General features: G+C 45.1%; 1 protein-coding gene across 7 annotated transcripts in view; it reads right to left on the reverse strand.

The window, feature by feature from the left end:
• Positions 1 to 13,915, reverse strand: part of LOC116947557 (neurabin-2-like) — a 33,124-nt gene extending 19,209 nt beyond the window's left edge. For 6 of the 7 annotated variants that reach the window (XR_004403691.2, XR_004403692.2, XM_032963449.2 and 3 more), the window contains exons 1-4: positions 10,607 to 13,878; positions 2,441 to 2,573; positions 814 to 934; positions 385 to 489 (exon numbers count right to left, since the gene is read on the reverse strand). Coding sequence is in view for 5 of the 7 variants with exons in the window: in XM_032963449.2 (XP_032819340.2) it covers positions 385 to 489; positions 814 to 934; positions 2,441 to 2,573; positions 10,607 to 12,274 (2,027 nt within the window). In the remaining 2 variants the exon portion in view is untranslated. Of the gene's footprint in view, positions 1 to 384; positions 490 to 813; positions 935 to 2,440; positions 2,574 to 10,606 lie in introns of all 7 variants that reach the window. The other variant, XM_032963441.2, reaches the window with a different exon arrangement.
• Positions 13,916 to 14,518: the final 603 nt, after the last annotated feature.

The raw sequence follows: 14,518 nt of genomic DNA on the forward strand, positions 1-14,518 counted from the left end.
ATATTTACTCTATCCCTTGCTTAGAACAACTCCCGTGTATAAAGTTGCACTTTACATGCTACCTTTTCTGACATGTTTCAATCCTGTGACTCATCTGGCTTTGATATGGATGTGGTGCGTTTTAATTGATTGACAAGTATACAACAGGCTTGCTCTTGCCAAATAAAAGTCATTTAAACTTGTCTGAGAATTGAAAGTTAAAGTTTCTTCCTATTTTGTACAACAAAAAGAACAGGTTTTTTTTTGAGACACAAATACACGTATAAACCCCACTGCGCAAAAGCAATAACGTGCAATGCCTGCCAACATCCTTTGAACGGTGATTAAACCGTTAGCCTTGTTTCACGGGGTGAAGGAGCGGTATTACAGCTCGTAGTCACCCACCTCACAACGCCTTGGGTGTTTTTGAGCACAGTGGCAGCAAACGTTTGGGTAACACCGACCAAGCTGATCCCATCCACCTCTACGATCTGGTCGTTCACCTGAATCCTGCTCAATGGACCACATTGGAAGAATTGCAGCATAGTAACCCAGTGCACAATTGTTTGTAAAAAAAAAATAACATTGATCCTTTTCAAGAAACGTTTCATCAACACAAGCATTCACTTCCCACTCCCAATTCTTACGGAATATAAATATAGCACACCAAAAGCTGATTTGATGTATTAAGTTACATAAACGAAAACAATACCTTCATTAATATTTTTTTTATTTAACACATAACTCATATATTGTATTTTAGGAGTCAGACCAACCTTAAGAAAACGCCAAAGACAATGGCACAGGAAAGCACACAGTGTGACGGGGCCGCACCTGCCATCCCTGTGTGCGGCTCCACCCTCGGTGATAGTCTTGATGAATATGCCCAGCTTTTCGAGGCCCGCATCGGCCCCCACGCCCATGCCGATGATGCTCAGCCCCAGCCCCTCGTCACCTAGCAGCAGCAGCAGCAGGAACACACAGCAAGTGGCACCATTACTGTGAAGGTAAAGGGGCAGCCCTACAATTATTACTCCTGACACTGCTGGTGGAAGGGCTTCCACTAGAGGGACATCTAGAGAACCCCTTTAAAAGGTATTTTGGCCTACTCTTGCAAGCTGGTTAGACATCTTGGAAGAGGTGGGAGTACTTTACGACACTTTAACCCCCAGCACGTAACCTGCTGATCAACTAACTGTGGTGTTTGTGTAGATGACTGGACAGTGGAAGGGGGTATTTTAGAAACATTCCATTGTTTCAACTGCCACACTAGGGAGATAGAACCATTGACCTCTGGTAAAAAAAGTCCAGTGAGCTAACCATTACACCATGGCAGCATGTCTTCCTGATGTCCTAAAAACCTCAGGAAAACATCGTGAATGCCTTTCACAAAAAAGTATTTTTTTCCGAATGCATGTACTGTAATCACTTGGATTAAAAAAAATGCAAACGCAATGTTTTTAAATCACATTCTTTTCTAAGTGTGTGAATGGAATATAATCATTTTCTTCATGGCAATATCTCAGTCACAGCTTAACTTGAATCCTGTTTTCAGCTGAGACCTGCACCTAACGTTTGGTTTAGTTATTAATGAAACAGGTGAGGACACAAAACTAAAAATTACTTCCCATAATATATGGTATTAGCGCCACTGATTTTTAAATGAGTTACTTTTTAGAAATGTCACACCATTAATTGCATGGCTTGTTATCACATGCATGTTCTTGGTGGTATGTCATTACTAAAGACACAATTATTTTAATGAAACTCCTGCCAAGACTGTATTACATGCAATATATTCACCTGGAGCAAAGCACTGCAGAAAAGCAGCAGTAGGTAATGTTAAGTTCGCTGTGATCGAACAAATGGTTGTTATTGTGGTGCAGTATCCCGGACAGTGTGATGTCTGCTGTCTGCAGCGCATGCACGGTGTGATGCTGCCCAACCCTGGGGGTTCTGCACATACACGGTCACATGCCACTTTTAACGCCAACCTGCAGGGACAAACAATTCAGATATGCTACGTGCCTGAACATACAACTAATCACCTCTTGTTCAGGCTAATAATATTAATAGTGTTTTTTTTTTTAAATAGATACTTGCACTTTAGGTCACTATAAAACCCAGTAAATGCAGTTTGTGACAGACTATTAGGCTCAGTGGTCGAGTGAGGGGCTCGCAATCGTAAAATTGCCAGTTCCAATCTTGGTTGGGTGTTGATTCACCCTATCTTCCCTACTGGGTCGATAAAATCAGTACCACTTTGTGGGAAAGTCAACAGTCGATGTTCTACTGATAGACTCACTCCCACCATAATAATATGTAATTTCCACTACTAGCTCAGGGCTGTAAACGGGAGACGAGCACCATCTCAATGCTCATTTGAGCAGCGGGAGATCACTTGAGCACAGTGTGTATATTTCTAGAGGGTTGAGCCTTCCGGTCAGGCCCTCGTGCGCACCTTTCTCCATTTCCACATCCAGCAGCTCCATGCGCTCCACACGCTTCTCCAGCTCGTACTCAGCCGATGCCGCCACTGGGTCCACATCCTCGTTGCGGCGGTCATACTCCTCATTCGAGAAGGTGCTGAACACCTGGCGAATGTAGGAAACAAACAGGAATGTACTTGAGGTGCTCTCTCGTTATTAGAGCAATGCAGCGCACATACTTTTGCACCGTGTTCACGCATTAACATCAAACACTCCACGTATATGAACGAGTGTACATGAGGTGGCTTTGTTGCTATGGAGTCACAGCACAAAACCAGCATTTGCGTGATCCCGAGTTCAAGTCCAGCTTACAGTCATCCATACCTGTCAACCCATACGGTTTATCCCACATTCCAGAGTACATTAATTGTGGTCCTCGTCTTAGATCACCATCAGTTTAGTAACCAATGCTCACTACTACAGAGGCAGACATTGGAGAAGTGAGCATTGGTGACTATGCTGATGAGCAATAATCATGATGAAAACCGGTCCACAGTTGTTTATCATTTATTCAGATGGTGATTTAAGACAAGGGGATCACAATGCACCTCTTCAGGAAATGCTGATTATTGCACAAAGGCCACGTGCTTTTTATACATTTTTGTGCCCTGTTCGAAAAGTATGACACCTCCTTTCGTAGGCCATTCTCTACCATACAGACTTGTCCTACTTCAAATGATGCCAAGAGCACGTTCGGAATAAACATGGCGAAAAAGACAGATGCATGTGCAACATCCTGCACTTCATAATGTGTATACAAACATAACTATAGTCATATACGAATGATAGATTCGACATACAATAACTAATCAAAGCACCGTAGACATATACCATTCTGCAGCAACCATAATGGAAGAAGAATTACGTTAAGTCGAAGAGCCAACGGTGGCTGGAAAAAAACAAAGCTATAGCATGGCCGAGGCGAGAGGATTGCAGGCCGGCTTGGGCTCTACACCGCCAAAATAATGTCCCTTTGGCCCAGCCAAGTTCACTCTCTTGAGAAGTGCGAATCACTGTTATGGTGCCCCCCTAAACAACCGCTCTACTGCCCCCCCCCCCCCCCCATTTGAGAGGAGCACAAGCCGGCCCTTAATTATACCAACATTAACCGCACCCTTTAGCTTGGAAACCGATGCGTCCGTGTGGTTTGACTGAATAGCGGGAATGCTGGTCATTTGCCTTACTGTAGCTTTGTTCCACCCCCCACTAGCGCTACCTGATCGAGTTCAATAGACGCACTACTAACATTATCTCAGCTCTTGGCATTCGTACAGGAGGTGTGGGCCAGCAAAGTATTAACTATAAAACCTTTGGGAGAATAACATGTTTTCTCTACTTTAACACAAAGAATGGAAGGTTCTCACGAGCTCAAAAACGGCCCCACCTCGGCAACTTTATATTCCATTGTACTACCCGCTATTCTCAAACACAGCACTGTATACAGTATTATAAGCATTTCATAAGACTTGATGTGTGATCATATTTAGCCTCATGAGTCAAGAACCAGCACTTTGAACTTTGAGTTGTAATATGGGGCAGCAGAGTGGCACAGCAGTAATACTTGTGCATCACAGCTGGAAGGGCCGGGTTTCATTGCTGACCCGGGCACATTTCTGCGTGGAATTTGCAGGTTCTCCCCCTGTTTTGTACGCATTTCAAGTTTCCTCCCAATGGTAAAAATATACAATGTTGTTGACGTTGGCCAAACATCCCAATGCATAACCCTCCTGAAAAAGTATCTTGACTCAATGTGGTTTTTCTGGGTAAATAGGTACATTATAATGTGAACATGAGTCCTAACTTTTAAAAATACGAATGTGCTACCATTATAAATGCATTTATTCAGCATAATATAGATATACAGTATAAACGTTTACAATGTTTATGATAAGGAGCACAAGTGATCTCATAACACGACTAAACCTGAAATCTCATTACAGATATGTAAGGCAGCTACAGTCGGCACAAGAAACTGCATTAATTGGCACCAATAGTTTTTTTTTAATTGCAAAAATAAATATTCAGAGCTTTTAAAAATTTTAAACTTGTATTTACTATACAGCTCATCAATACAGAATCAGATAATGAACTAAACAACGTGGTTAAAGAGACAATTAAAAGCTCAGTACTTTATCGTTTCTATAATAAATTATCAGTTTTGGGGATTATTAACCAAATGGTGGTATTGTTCATGTCAATTTATATACAGAAACTTGTTTTCAATTTGTACAATATTTCACAAGTACTGTGCATGAATGTATTCCCGAAGGAGGTAGTTTTCAATTGTTTGGCAAGTGGCAATCTGTCATTGGACAAAGCCATCAGCACACACGCCCATCAGAGGGGCCCTGCTTCCAAACAAAACAAATAAAATACAATCCCTGCCTTTGTTTCTGTGCCTTCGCAACGCCTAAACTTAAACTTTAGCAGCTCACATAAACAACACTGATAGAACTAAGGACACCATTTATTATTGTTCAGAGTACTTACCACACATGCCCATAAACTAAATGTAATCATGGTAATCAAATATGGATTTGTTAAAGAATTAACATCAGCAGCTATGACCTAGTCACTGTTGCATGAAGGCCTCCCCAAGCCATCATCATCTGACATGGCCACCTCACAATGCAATAATCCATCTAGATTCAGAACACGGGCTAATTTCATTGCTCCATATCTGCAGTGCACGTCCTCTTTGGCACGTTCATTCCTTTGGCTGCCATTGTCGAGGATTCAAGTTTCAAATCCAGTGGCCACCCTGGTCAATACTGCATGTTTCTTAAGCATAAAAATAAGCGTCGTCTGCTTCGCAGTGGACTATAAGATCTCGCGAAGAAATTCGCAAGGGTAGGCCATTGTGTGTCGGCGTCATGGTCCACATTTGTAAAAATTTGAAAGATTACCCTCAAATTACTCAGTTGGGGTATAGATAACAATTATCGCCCCCAACTGCGAAAACCTAGCAGAACCCTCTTGAAAAAGAGCCATGAGACTCCCCGAGGATTTCATGACTAAATGCACATTATGTCTCGATCACAGACCATTCACCCCTTCTACCGACCTGTCCTACCCAAGCCCACTTACTTTTTTAACTGATATAACATCTATAACTCGCGTATATGCTCTGTCATACGTGTTCCTCTTTCAGTATATACTTTTACATACATCTTTGCTCAATTTTCAGATTTTGTTAAATTGTTTTTGTCATTGCAATAAGCATGTTGATATGTAGCGTTCATGATTACGTTCATTCTTGATTTGAAGCTTTCGTGACTGCAGGAATCCATACTCTTTGGTTTTTTTGGTAAAGTCACGTTTGTCTGTTATCTCCGACTATCTGAGTTGCATTGCCCTGTTGGGTGCCTCTGCATTAACGGCCTAGGGTCTCACTAACATGGCCACCTCTGCTCCCTTAGCCTTGATGTATCGATGGTGATGGGCTGTGTGTCTCACTGGCGCGACCACCGTTGCGGTGATTCTCTTGCGTTGACGCGCTTGCCTCTCACAGCGCAGTGGGCAGCGCCGCAACTTGTGTTACACATAGACATTACATTAACGTGCTAATCTCCCTCATCTTTCTGCCTAATCTCTCCCATCAACATAGTGATAATCTCCCATTAACACTACTGTTGTGCACATATGCAGCGACAGAAGCTCATTTCTTGCTAATCTTTCTCCCTAATCTCCCCCATTAACACAACTGACGTGCTTGCGTGCGGGGATGGAATTCCTTTCCAGCTCAGACCCCGCCTGCTTGCCCTTCGCCAACATATATAACCTCTTGTTGTAACAGTTCTCTCGCTGTGTCCTTCCTGGTTCAGCAGCTCCACTGCTGGATAATTTTTTTCCGCCTGAGGACGACCGCTTGTGTTGCGATCGAAACGTCGTGATATTATTTTTTATTTTATTTTTCTACCTACGTGACTTTACCGAAAGAACCAAAGAGTATGGATTATGTTCATATTTCCAAAATAAATCCAACCTGCTCTCTTGATTTCATTGTTTTTATTCTGGTCCACCTTCAATAACTGCTCTAGGTATACTGTACATACCCTGATGTGTTATTCAGTTGTATCCCTCCAAATAGATATCTTCACTTGTTTTAGAAACATGTGAATGTTTTGCGTTTTTCTAATTTATCTTGAGTCCAAAATTTACGATGTTTTTTAAATTAAGTTCTTTGAGCATATCCTGTTCTTTATTTCCATAGATTTTTAGAGTATAAAAACAAGCGGATACTTTCGCCAAAGATATTCACAGCAACATGAGAATGTTTCCAAGACTTAATTAGATATAAATGCATAGATATTAATGGAGAAACTATGAACCATCTCAGATCTACTGATGACAAAATCGTAACAACAAAAAGTGTCTGTAAGATTGACCAAGGTTTTTCCCAGATAGTTTGCAAGAACTAACTTCGCCATGCCTTGTGAAACAAGATCAAGATGTAACCATGACCAAAACCATCACACCTCACCAACACTTTTAACCCTCTGCCCATTCCTGCAGTTGCTGAAAAGCAAACAGGCGACCTCCCAAGATCTGTCCTCACAGTACCCCACCATCTTTTCTTAGGTCTTACACTTGGTCACCAGTCTCGTGGAAGGCACTCCAATGCCCGTCTCGACAATTGGCCCTTCCCCATCCTGCTGACACGTCCCACACCCAGCAAGACACCCAGAGAAAATAACACGTGTATTGACAATTCATCCACTTTGTTTGTGTTCAACAGTGAATCAAGCCACAAAGAGGGTGTGCATTCACACGATTGTAATTAGCCATCGGCAGAAGGTCGTTTCTGCGCTTTCCCCGAGAGCGTCACTGGGACGTGTCAACGCTCTCCACAGGACAAACTCATCTCCGCCTGCCGCCCGCTGTCCCTTGATGTGCAGAGTAATGCTAGGAGCTTGGCAGGTTTGGCTCGACGCGGGCTAAAGGGCACTCATGGGCTGCGAGATCTGCATCAGCGCCACTGCACGAGGTCTCCTCTTTGCTGATGTGCTAAATTATTTAAATGCAACGCGCTGGAGCATAACGCACTATGACAAAGAATGTATCCAATAATGTGCACGGTGCCTATGCATTAACATAATGAGTACAGTGCTAATAATTGTTTTTATTATAATCCTACACAATCAGCGTGCAAAAAATATCGTTTTGTTTTCCGACATTGTATGCAATGTCACATGCATGACAGGGTGGGAGTCAGATTGAGGCAGGCTGGCAGTCAACAGTGGCTCTATTTAAAGGGTGCTTTCGCAGCAATGAGGCATATACGCAACAAAAACACATTTTATTTCACGGTCAGGGGAAGCGCATTTGTCTTTCTCAGTCTCTCGGTCCCCTGAACCACGGGCTCTTAAATGAAGCAGAGCCAGAAAAAACAAAGTGTGGCTGTGTCCACTCTGATGCCCAGTGGCTGGGAAATGGAACTGGAAGCTTTCACAGATCTCCACAGCTTGTTTACTGTGAGCGACAAGCTCTGGCTGGCTCTGCTTTCGTCATGCAGGCACATAAGCCTCTCGCGTGTATTTATTTATGCAATGGCTTTGTAGTATAGCTTTTAAAAAAGCTAGCATCGTGATGAAAATACCAAGCTATGTTTTTCTTATTTAGGAGTCCTCAGTTGGATTCTTAAAACCATGTTGGAAGAATGCAACTGAGGTTAAAGTGGGTAAAATGCATACAGTACAGCATATACCAGCAGTATTAGTATGCTGATCTCATTATGCAAATGTGTCTCTTCTGTTATTGCTGATGCACCTCCAAAAATGTTCACGTCTCATTGAAGCGCCAATGTGACCTACACAAACTACTGCTTTGGACATTAAAATCACTTATTACGTAACAGGACAAGCCAATACACATACAAACGAAGCATAAATACTAATTGAAGGACAAACGTACGTGACAATCATTTACCAAAGGATTGTCAATGCTATTATGGTAAAACAAAAATATACAGTATGTTCATCTATTTTTTTCCCATGCAACTCAGAATATAAATTTAAAATGCTACGATCTCTCAGCCCAGATTAAAGGAAACCACGGGGAGTCCAACACAAATTCTGGAGAATGTGGTCCAAACAAGGAAATGCAAAAAGGCCTGGAAAACAAGAGCCGAGGTTCATGCTGAGGGGTTGCCGGAGAGATGCCCCAAACTCTTCCCACAGTCATTCCATCATCCATTATCACAAGAGAGTAGGTTTAATGCATGTTGGCAGCAGCCCTCCCTGCTACTTTTGATCACACCAGACATGCAGGCAGTTCAACGAGAAAGCGGGTCCATTCAGCCAAACCCTCATTAATCATTACAACACTCTCATAGGAAATGTAACTGTTTAAGTCAGCCTAGCATTCAGCTGCACTCAGAAGCACACCTAGAGCAGCCAGAATCACACGGCTACAAAACATATGGCATCTTATTTGTATTTTAAGTGCACACAACAGATGCACGTATAAGTGGTGTTATCCAACGTTCTGAATAATGAAAGGTGTTATTCAACGTTCTGAATCATGAAAGCTCATGGCAGAAAGTGGTTATTATGCACGTTAACTCTGGGATGACCTTGGGGAGGCCCTTAACGGGTAGAAGTTGGAATAGAACCCAAGTAACTGGGATGAGAGCCCATCGCTCTGGCTATTAAGCTGCCTCTTGTTGCATTCATGGTCTTTACAGGGCTTCTTTGTAATACTGTACACTGAATATATTTTATTCAAGGTTTTTTTTGGCAGAAAGGTGTAAAAGTCAAACTGGGAATTAATCATTAACATCCATTCTGAAGTTTGGTGCACGATGTCATTTCGAGTTCCATCTTCTCTTCCTGGAGTTTACAATCACGCATCAATAAGTGCTTGCTTATGTAATAAAGCTGTCTGCAGTCACTTGAAGATCTGCAATGCCAGCTAAATGAAGTAACAGTTAGTGAGTGTGTAATAACGAAGCACAATTTGATGGCTTCTGTGACAAACTAGCTAGGTTACCAATGTGTATTGCCTAACAAATGGTTTCAGGATACCTATGGAAGACCTATTGGAGTACTGAATGCCAATGAAAGTAGTAACTACCCATGTACAATACTGTTTCATAATAATACCTCATTTTACAATTAAGCTGGTATGTCAATAGATTATTGGTGAAAAGGTAACATGTCGAGATGCTAGTTCCAAAACAAAGCGACACTGGAATATTTTTAATGTGACGTCTTGAAAAAAAAATCACGCACTCTGGCTAAGCTGACACGTCTTAAGCCTTGGTAACTGCAGCCTAGCGAGTTGATGTGTGCCCATGGCATGTTAATGTTGGAGAAGTTGGCTATAATGATGCAAAGAGCATAAATATGTCACATCAATACAAAACGTCGGAAGATTTTGAATTACAATGTGGGTTTTGTTTAACACCGCCCTCAAGGTCATTTAACTGCAAATTTCCCAATGCAGATATATACGGTAGTAAAAAGAGCATGCTTTATTGTACAGTCACTATGATTTTACACAGACTGTTTAAAACCCGAACAGATCTTGCTATGTGAACCAATGTATATTTTAAAGAAACATGCGCATGCAAATACTCGAAGTATTCACACTGTGCACATTGATTAACTACACTCATAAAATTGAATTACGGTCCTGTGTTTTTGACATACATTTTTCAATGATGATTTGTCAGACATTCTAGGCACAACAAGAATAGCCATCGTTACATGGAGGCCATCGACGATGTCCCGGCACTGCACTGCAAGCCTATCCAATAGATGCAATTCAAAAGGGGATTCCAAGACATCGTGATGACTAAACACATTCTAAATGAATATCTAACTTATTAAAATATTCGTGTAAAATTACCAGTGCCATTACTTTCAATGAAGCGCGTTTTGTAAATCTACGAGAGCGGAGAAAAAACACAAATTGTCCCTTTGTTTCATGAGACCCAAGGTCACAACCACCGAACCAAATCAATTTATCGGATTGACCTGAAAGTGATTTACTGAAAATAACATTGCAATTAAACACATTATTATCAGATACCATGAAACCAATAGTAATTATTACTTAGTGTGATGAAAGGATATAGGTGAAGCTGTGTGATGATAGTTGATGCATTTAAAATGCGTGATGTGTATCATATCTACCTGAATTGGTGCGGTGCTGAAACGGATCTTGCGATTAGGTTGGGTCTCTTCATCAGACAGCCCCTGCACTTCCCTGTAATTTCCAGCTTCTCTGTAATCTGTACACATTCCCTCACAGTTGACATCTCCACTAGGAGTGATGACAGTTTCATCTTCAAAAGCAACTTTAATTCCTCTCGCGTGATCCAATGATGTATCATTGTCATTGACGTTCAGGCTGATATCATCATTAGCCAATTTTTCATTCTCCACTTTACTATAAAACAATTTGGTTATATTTTGCGGAGCTAATACGACTTTCTGATTTCCAGAATGGTGTGCAGTGCTCGTCAAACTGTCATGTTCAATTGCTGGTGCATCACATTGTAATTTGACCAATGCTGCTTTAAAGACATCTCCCTCTGGAATAACTGCAATATTCTGGTCACGAGATTCCACATTAATATTCAATGATGGTGCACAGTTAACTTCAATATTCCGGGAAACTTGCTGAGGGCTGTTCTGTATTGCGTTCTCCAGCTTTATAACCTGAAGTATGATATTGGCATGGCCTTTGGAAGGGACACACTGCTGTGACTCCACTTCATTCTGGTCTACTCCAGGAGGAAACACCAGCCTGTCTGAGATCTGCACAGGGATGTGATTCTGACAGGGATTATCAGAAGAATCCATGCTACTTTGGACCTCGTCCAGGCTGTCCCGTGAGAGATGAGACAATTCCCCGGCTTTAACAAATGCGGCAGGTCTGTCACTGTCCACCGAATGGCCTTCATCTCGTCTCGGAATCGTATTAACCAAGGCCTCCACAGCACGTGCTGAGCTGCTGTTGCCCGGCTCAAAGACGGCAGCCAATTGGCTCACAGTGGGGGACACCGCAGACTCCGTGCAGGGACTGCAGGTGAGAACACTGTCGAGAGAGTCTGTGCTGCCCTTGCAGCTGCCCACTGACAGCACGCTGTCCCTAGAGCCCTTGTGCTCTTTGCGGGGCAGGGACGACGAGGCAGAGAAGAAAGACGTCGGGGGGGACGGCCGGCCCGTGTCGTCGTCGCTGCCCTGCCGCGGGAGACTTCGCTCGAAGATTTTGCGCACCTCGGTGATGCGGCCCAACAGGCTGGCCGCGCCGTCGTGCTCCGTCTGCTGTCCCTCGGGGACCGTGCGCACGACCCTCTCCCGCAGCCGTCCCTCTCGCCAGCCCGGGGAGTCTCCTCCACCTCGTGTCGGGGATGGTGGCGGCGCCGTGAACTGGCGCGCCTTCTGTTTCACAGACACGGGCTGCTGCTGGCTCCTCTTGGAGGATCCCTGCTGCTGCTGCTGCTCTGCACCATCCTCGTTGCCCTGTTGGGTGCCTTGCAGCAGCATGGTCTTAATGCGGCTCACGTTGGCGCCGTACTTGCGGTCTCGTCGTCCGCTGGCCAAGGATGAGGCCGAGAGACCCCGCTCATTGCCGGCTCGGTCAGATCCGACTGTCACCAGGGGATTAACCCTGCTACCCGCTGCGGTGAGGCTGCCCATTTCGGTGTGGTCGAAGGTCCGCTTGAGTGCCTGGAACTCGGCTCGGTAGGCGATCCGGTGCGGAGATGCGCTGCGTAGCTGTGGCGCCACCTGCACCTGCTGCGTCACCTGCTGCACCTTCATGACATCGCTCGCTGCAGCGTCTGCCTTCATCATGGTCACTGTTCAGAGCCTACGTGAGCGTCCGCTGTGTTCCACAACAACGGCTATCGGCAGGGAACCCGAAATTGGATATGTGCAGGACGCACGGCCGTTTGGCATTGGATTTGTACCGCTCGATTAATCCAGGTTGAATGAGCAACCCAAAACAGCTGATGGGTGCAGCAGGCTTGGCGCGTCGCTGAAATGTGTCCCACGAAGAAATCTAAAGAATAATTAAAATAATGAACGACCAATCCAATGAATGGGTGAAACAAGGAATTAATCAATGGCTGGATCCGTTAATTAAGCGAACAATTCATTGAAAGGCTCATGATTTGACAATTGAATGAATTAATGAAGGGGCCAATGAGGACTAAACGAACCGGTGAATTATGAGTGAACGTGGATGAATCGCGAAGGACAATACAATCGGATCGTGGCTCCTTCACGCGGGCTCTCCTCTGCAGACACGGGCATGTGAAGACTCTTACAGGTCTCGTTCAACAATTGTCCCACTAACACGTGCAAGTGGCCGCGTTTAATAGTATCTGACCGAGCTTTTATATATATCCGTGTTTTACCTACAATTCCCCAGCCGAGACGACAAAGCGCTCTCCCAGACGTGCATATAAAAACTACACAGCGTTGTTAAACACCCCTTTAAACGAGGCTGTCAATCATCAAAATTCATCAGAGTGGAGCAGTAAATACGCCGACTCAACTCAATGAACATTCGGGTCAACGTCGTGCGCGTCATGTACAAATGATCTCAGCCTTCCCCCCCCCTAACAACACTACGTAGAACAATCGCACTAGACGGTAGTAGTAATAATAACAACAACAATACTGTAACGAATCAAGTGGCGAGAGATGGGTGATGCCCTCCCCCGCCACCCCGCTTCGTTAATTCGAGCGATGAAGGCACGGGGAGGGACCCGGCTCCGCTGTCCACCACCACCACCACCTAACACGCCGGGCCGCCGTGTCGCTCGGTGCGGTCACTCCATCCAGCAGAGACAGCTACCATCACCGAACGAAAGGGTGGCCCCGGGGGTGGCTTATTGTCGTCCTCGCCGACACGAAACCCGCGTCCTTATCGCCTGATGAGACGGGACGCGCTCCAGCCAAGAGCAGCACGCGAGACGGCGGTCGAGCGCGATGCCGACAGAAGAGACGGACGGACGGGACGTGCCGGACGATGAACGGACACTCGGCAGGGAGCGACAGGCGGACGACGCCGACGAGGACGAGGACGAAGCCGCCGCCGCCGCCGCCACCACCGAGCCGCACGCCGCCGTCAGGAGGCGGCCCCCGGGGGCGCCGCGCTCGGCACGGCCGCCGCGTCCATGGCGTCTCTAGACGCGTGGACTCCCCTCGCTCTGTTCTCGCTCGTCCTGCCTTCGCTAATAACCGTTTCAGGATAACGATGGTGACTATAATTGTTTGTTTTTTTTTGTTTAAATAAAAAGAGTACAGTGCTACATAGCGGGTGGTGTGGTGGCGGCGGTGGTGGTTTACATTGATGGTGTCGCGGGCTCCATGGCGACCCGAGGCAGCTCGCCGCGCATGCTGTGGGGGCTAGCGGCTCCGTGTGGTTCAGTGGTGGTGGTGGTGGGGAGGTCTCCTCCCTCCTCCTCCTCCCTCCTCCTCCTCGTTGTCGCTGCTGCTGCTGCTCTCTCTCCTCCCTCCTCCACGGGGAGCCCGCCCTGGGCCCCTTGCTCGAGCTGTCAGGCCAATGAGAACCATGCGAGTGGGAATGAATGAGTGGTGGGCTGGGGACCTTCGGTTAGCAGCTGTGTGTGTGTGTGGAGGGCGAGGGGGGTGCATTGTCCACGCTGCAATCGTGATGGAGGGGGCATTCTGAACGGCGTTAAACATAAAGCCATGCGGGAGCGTCTACATCATTAGACCTCCTTTGCCAGTACCAAAATAATAATAATTGGATGTTTTCCCCCTTTTTTTTCTGGCAACAATACTGAAACCTTTTCACGAGGATTCATGTCTGCTGCATTAGCCACAATACCTGCAGTCAAAATGCAAACAAAAATATACTATAATATATGATGCATTGTCCTTGAAACAAATTGGTCCACACCAAGGGACGGCTTTCTTTTGAGCCTCGACCCAATTGGTGCTCGACCAGAGGACGCCAAAAGGCGTCACACAGCTCAAAGACAATGCCACTATCAAAGTAATGAGGGCTCGGGGTGAGCATCTACATCATTAGACCTACTTTGCCAGTACCAAAATGTAATAATA

Source organism: Petromyzon marinus, chromosome 2, assembly GCF_048934315.1.
Source record: "Petromyzon marinus isolate PM22_M1 ecotype Great Lakes invasive population chromosome 2, UKy_Petmar_22M1.pri1.0, whole genome shotgun sequence".
Classification (NCBI taxonomy): Eukaryota; Metazoa; Chordata; class Hyperoartia; order Petromyzontiformes; family Petromyzontidae; genus Petromyzon; species Petromyzon marinus.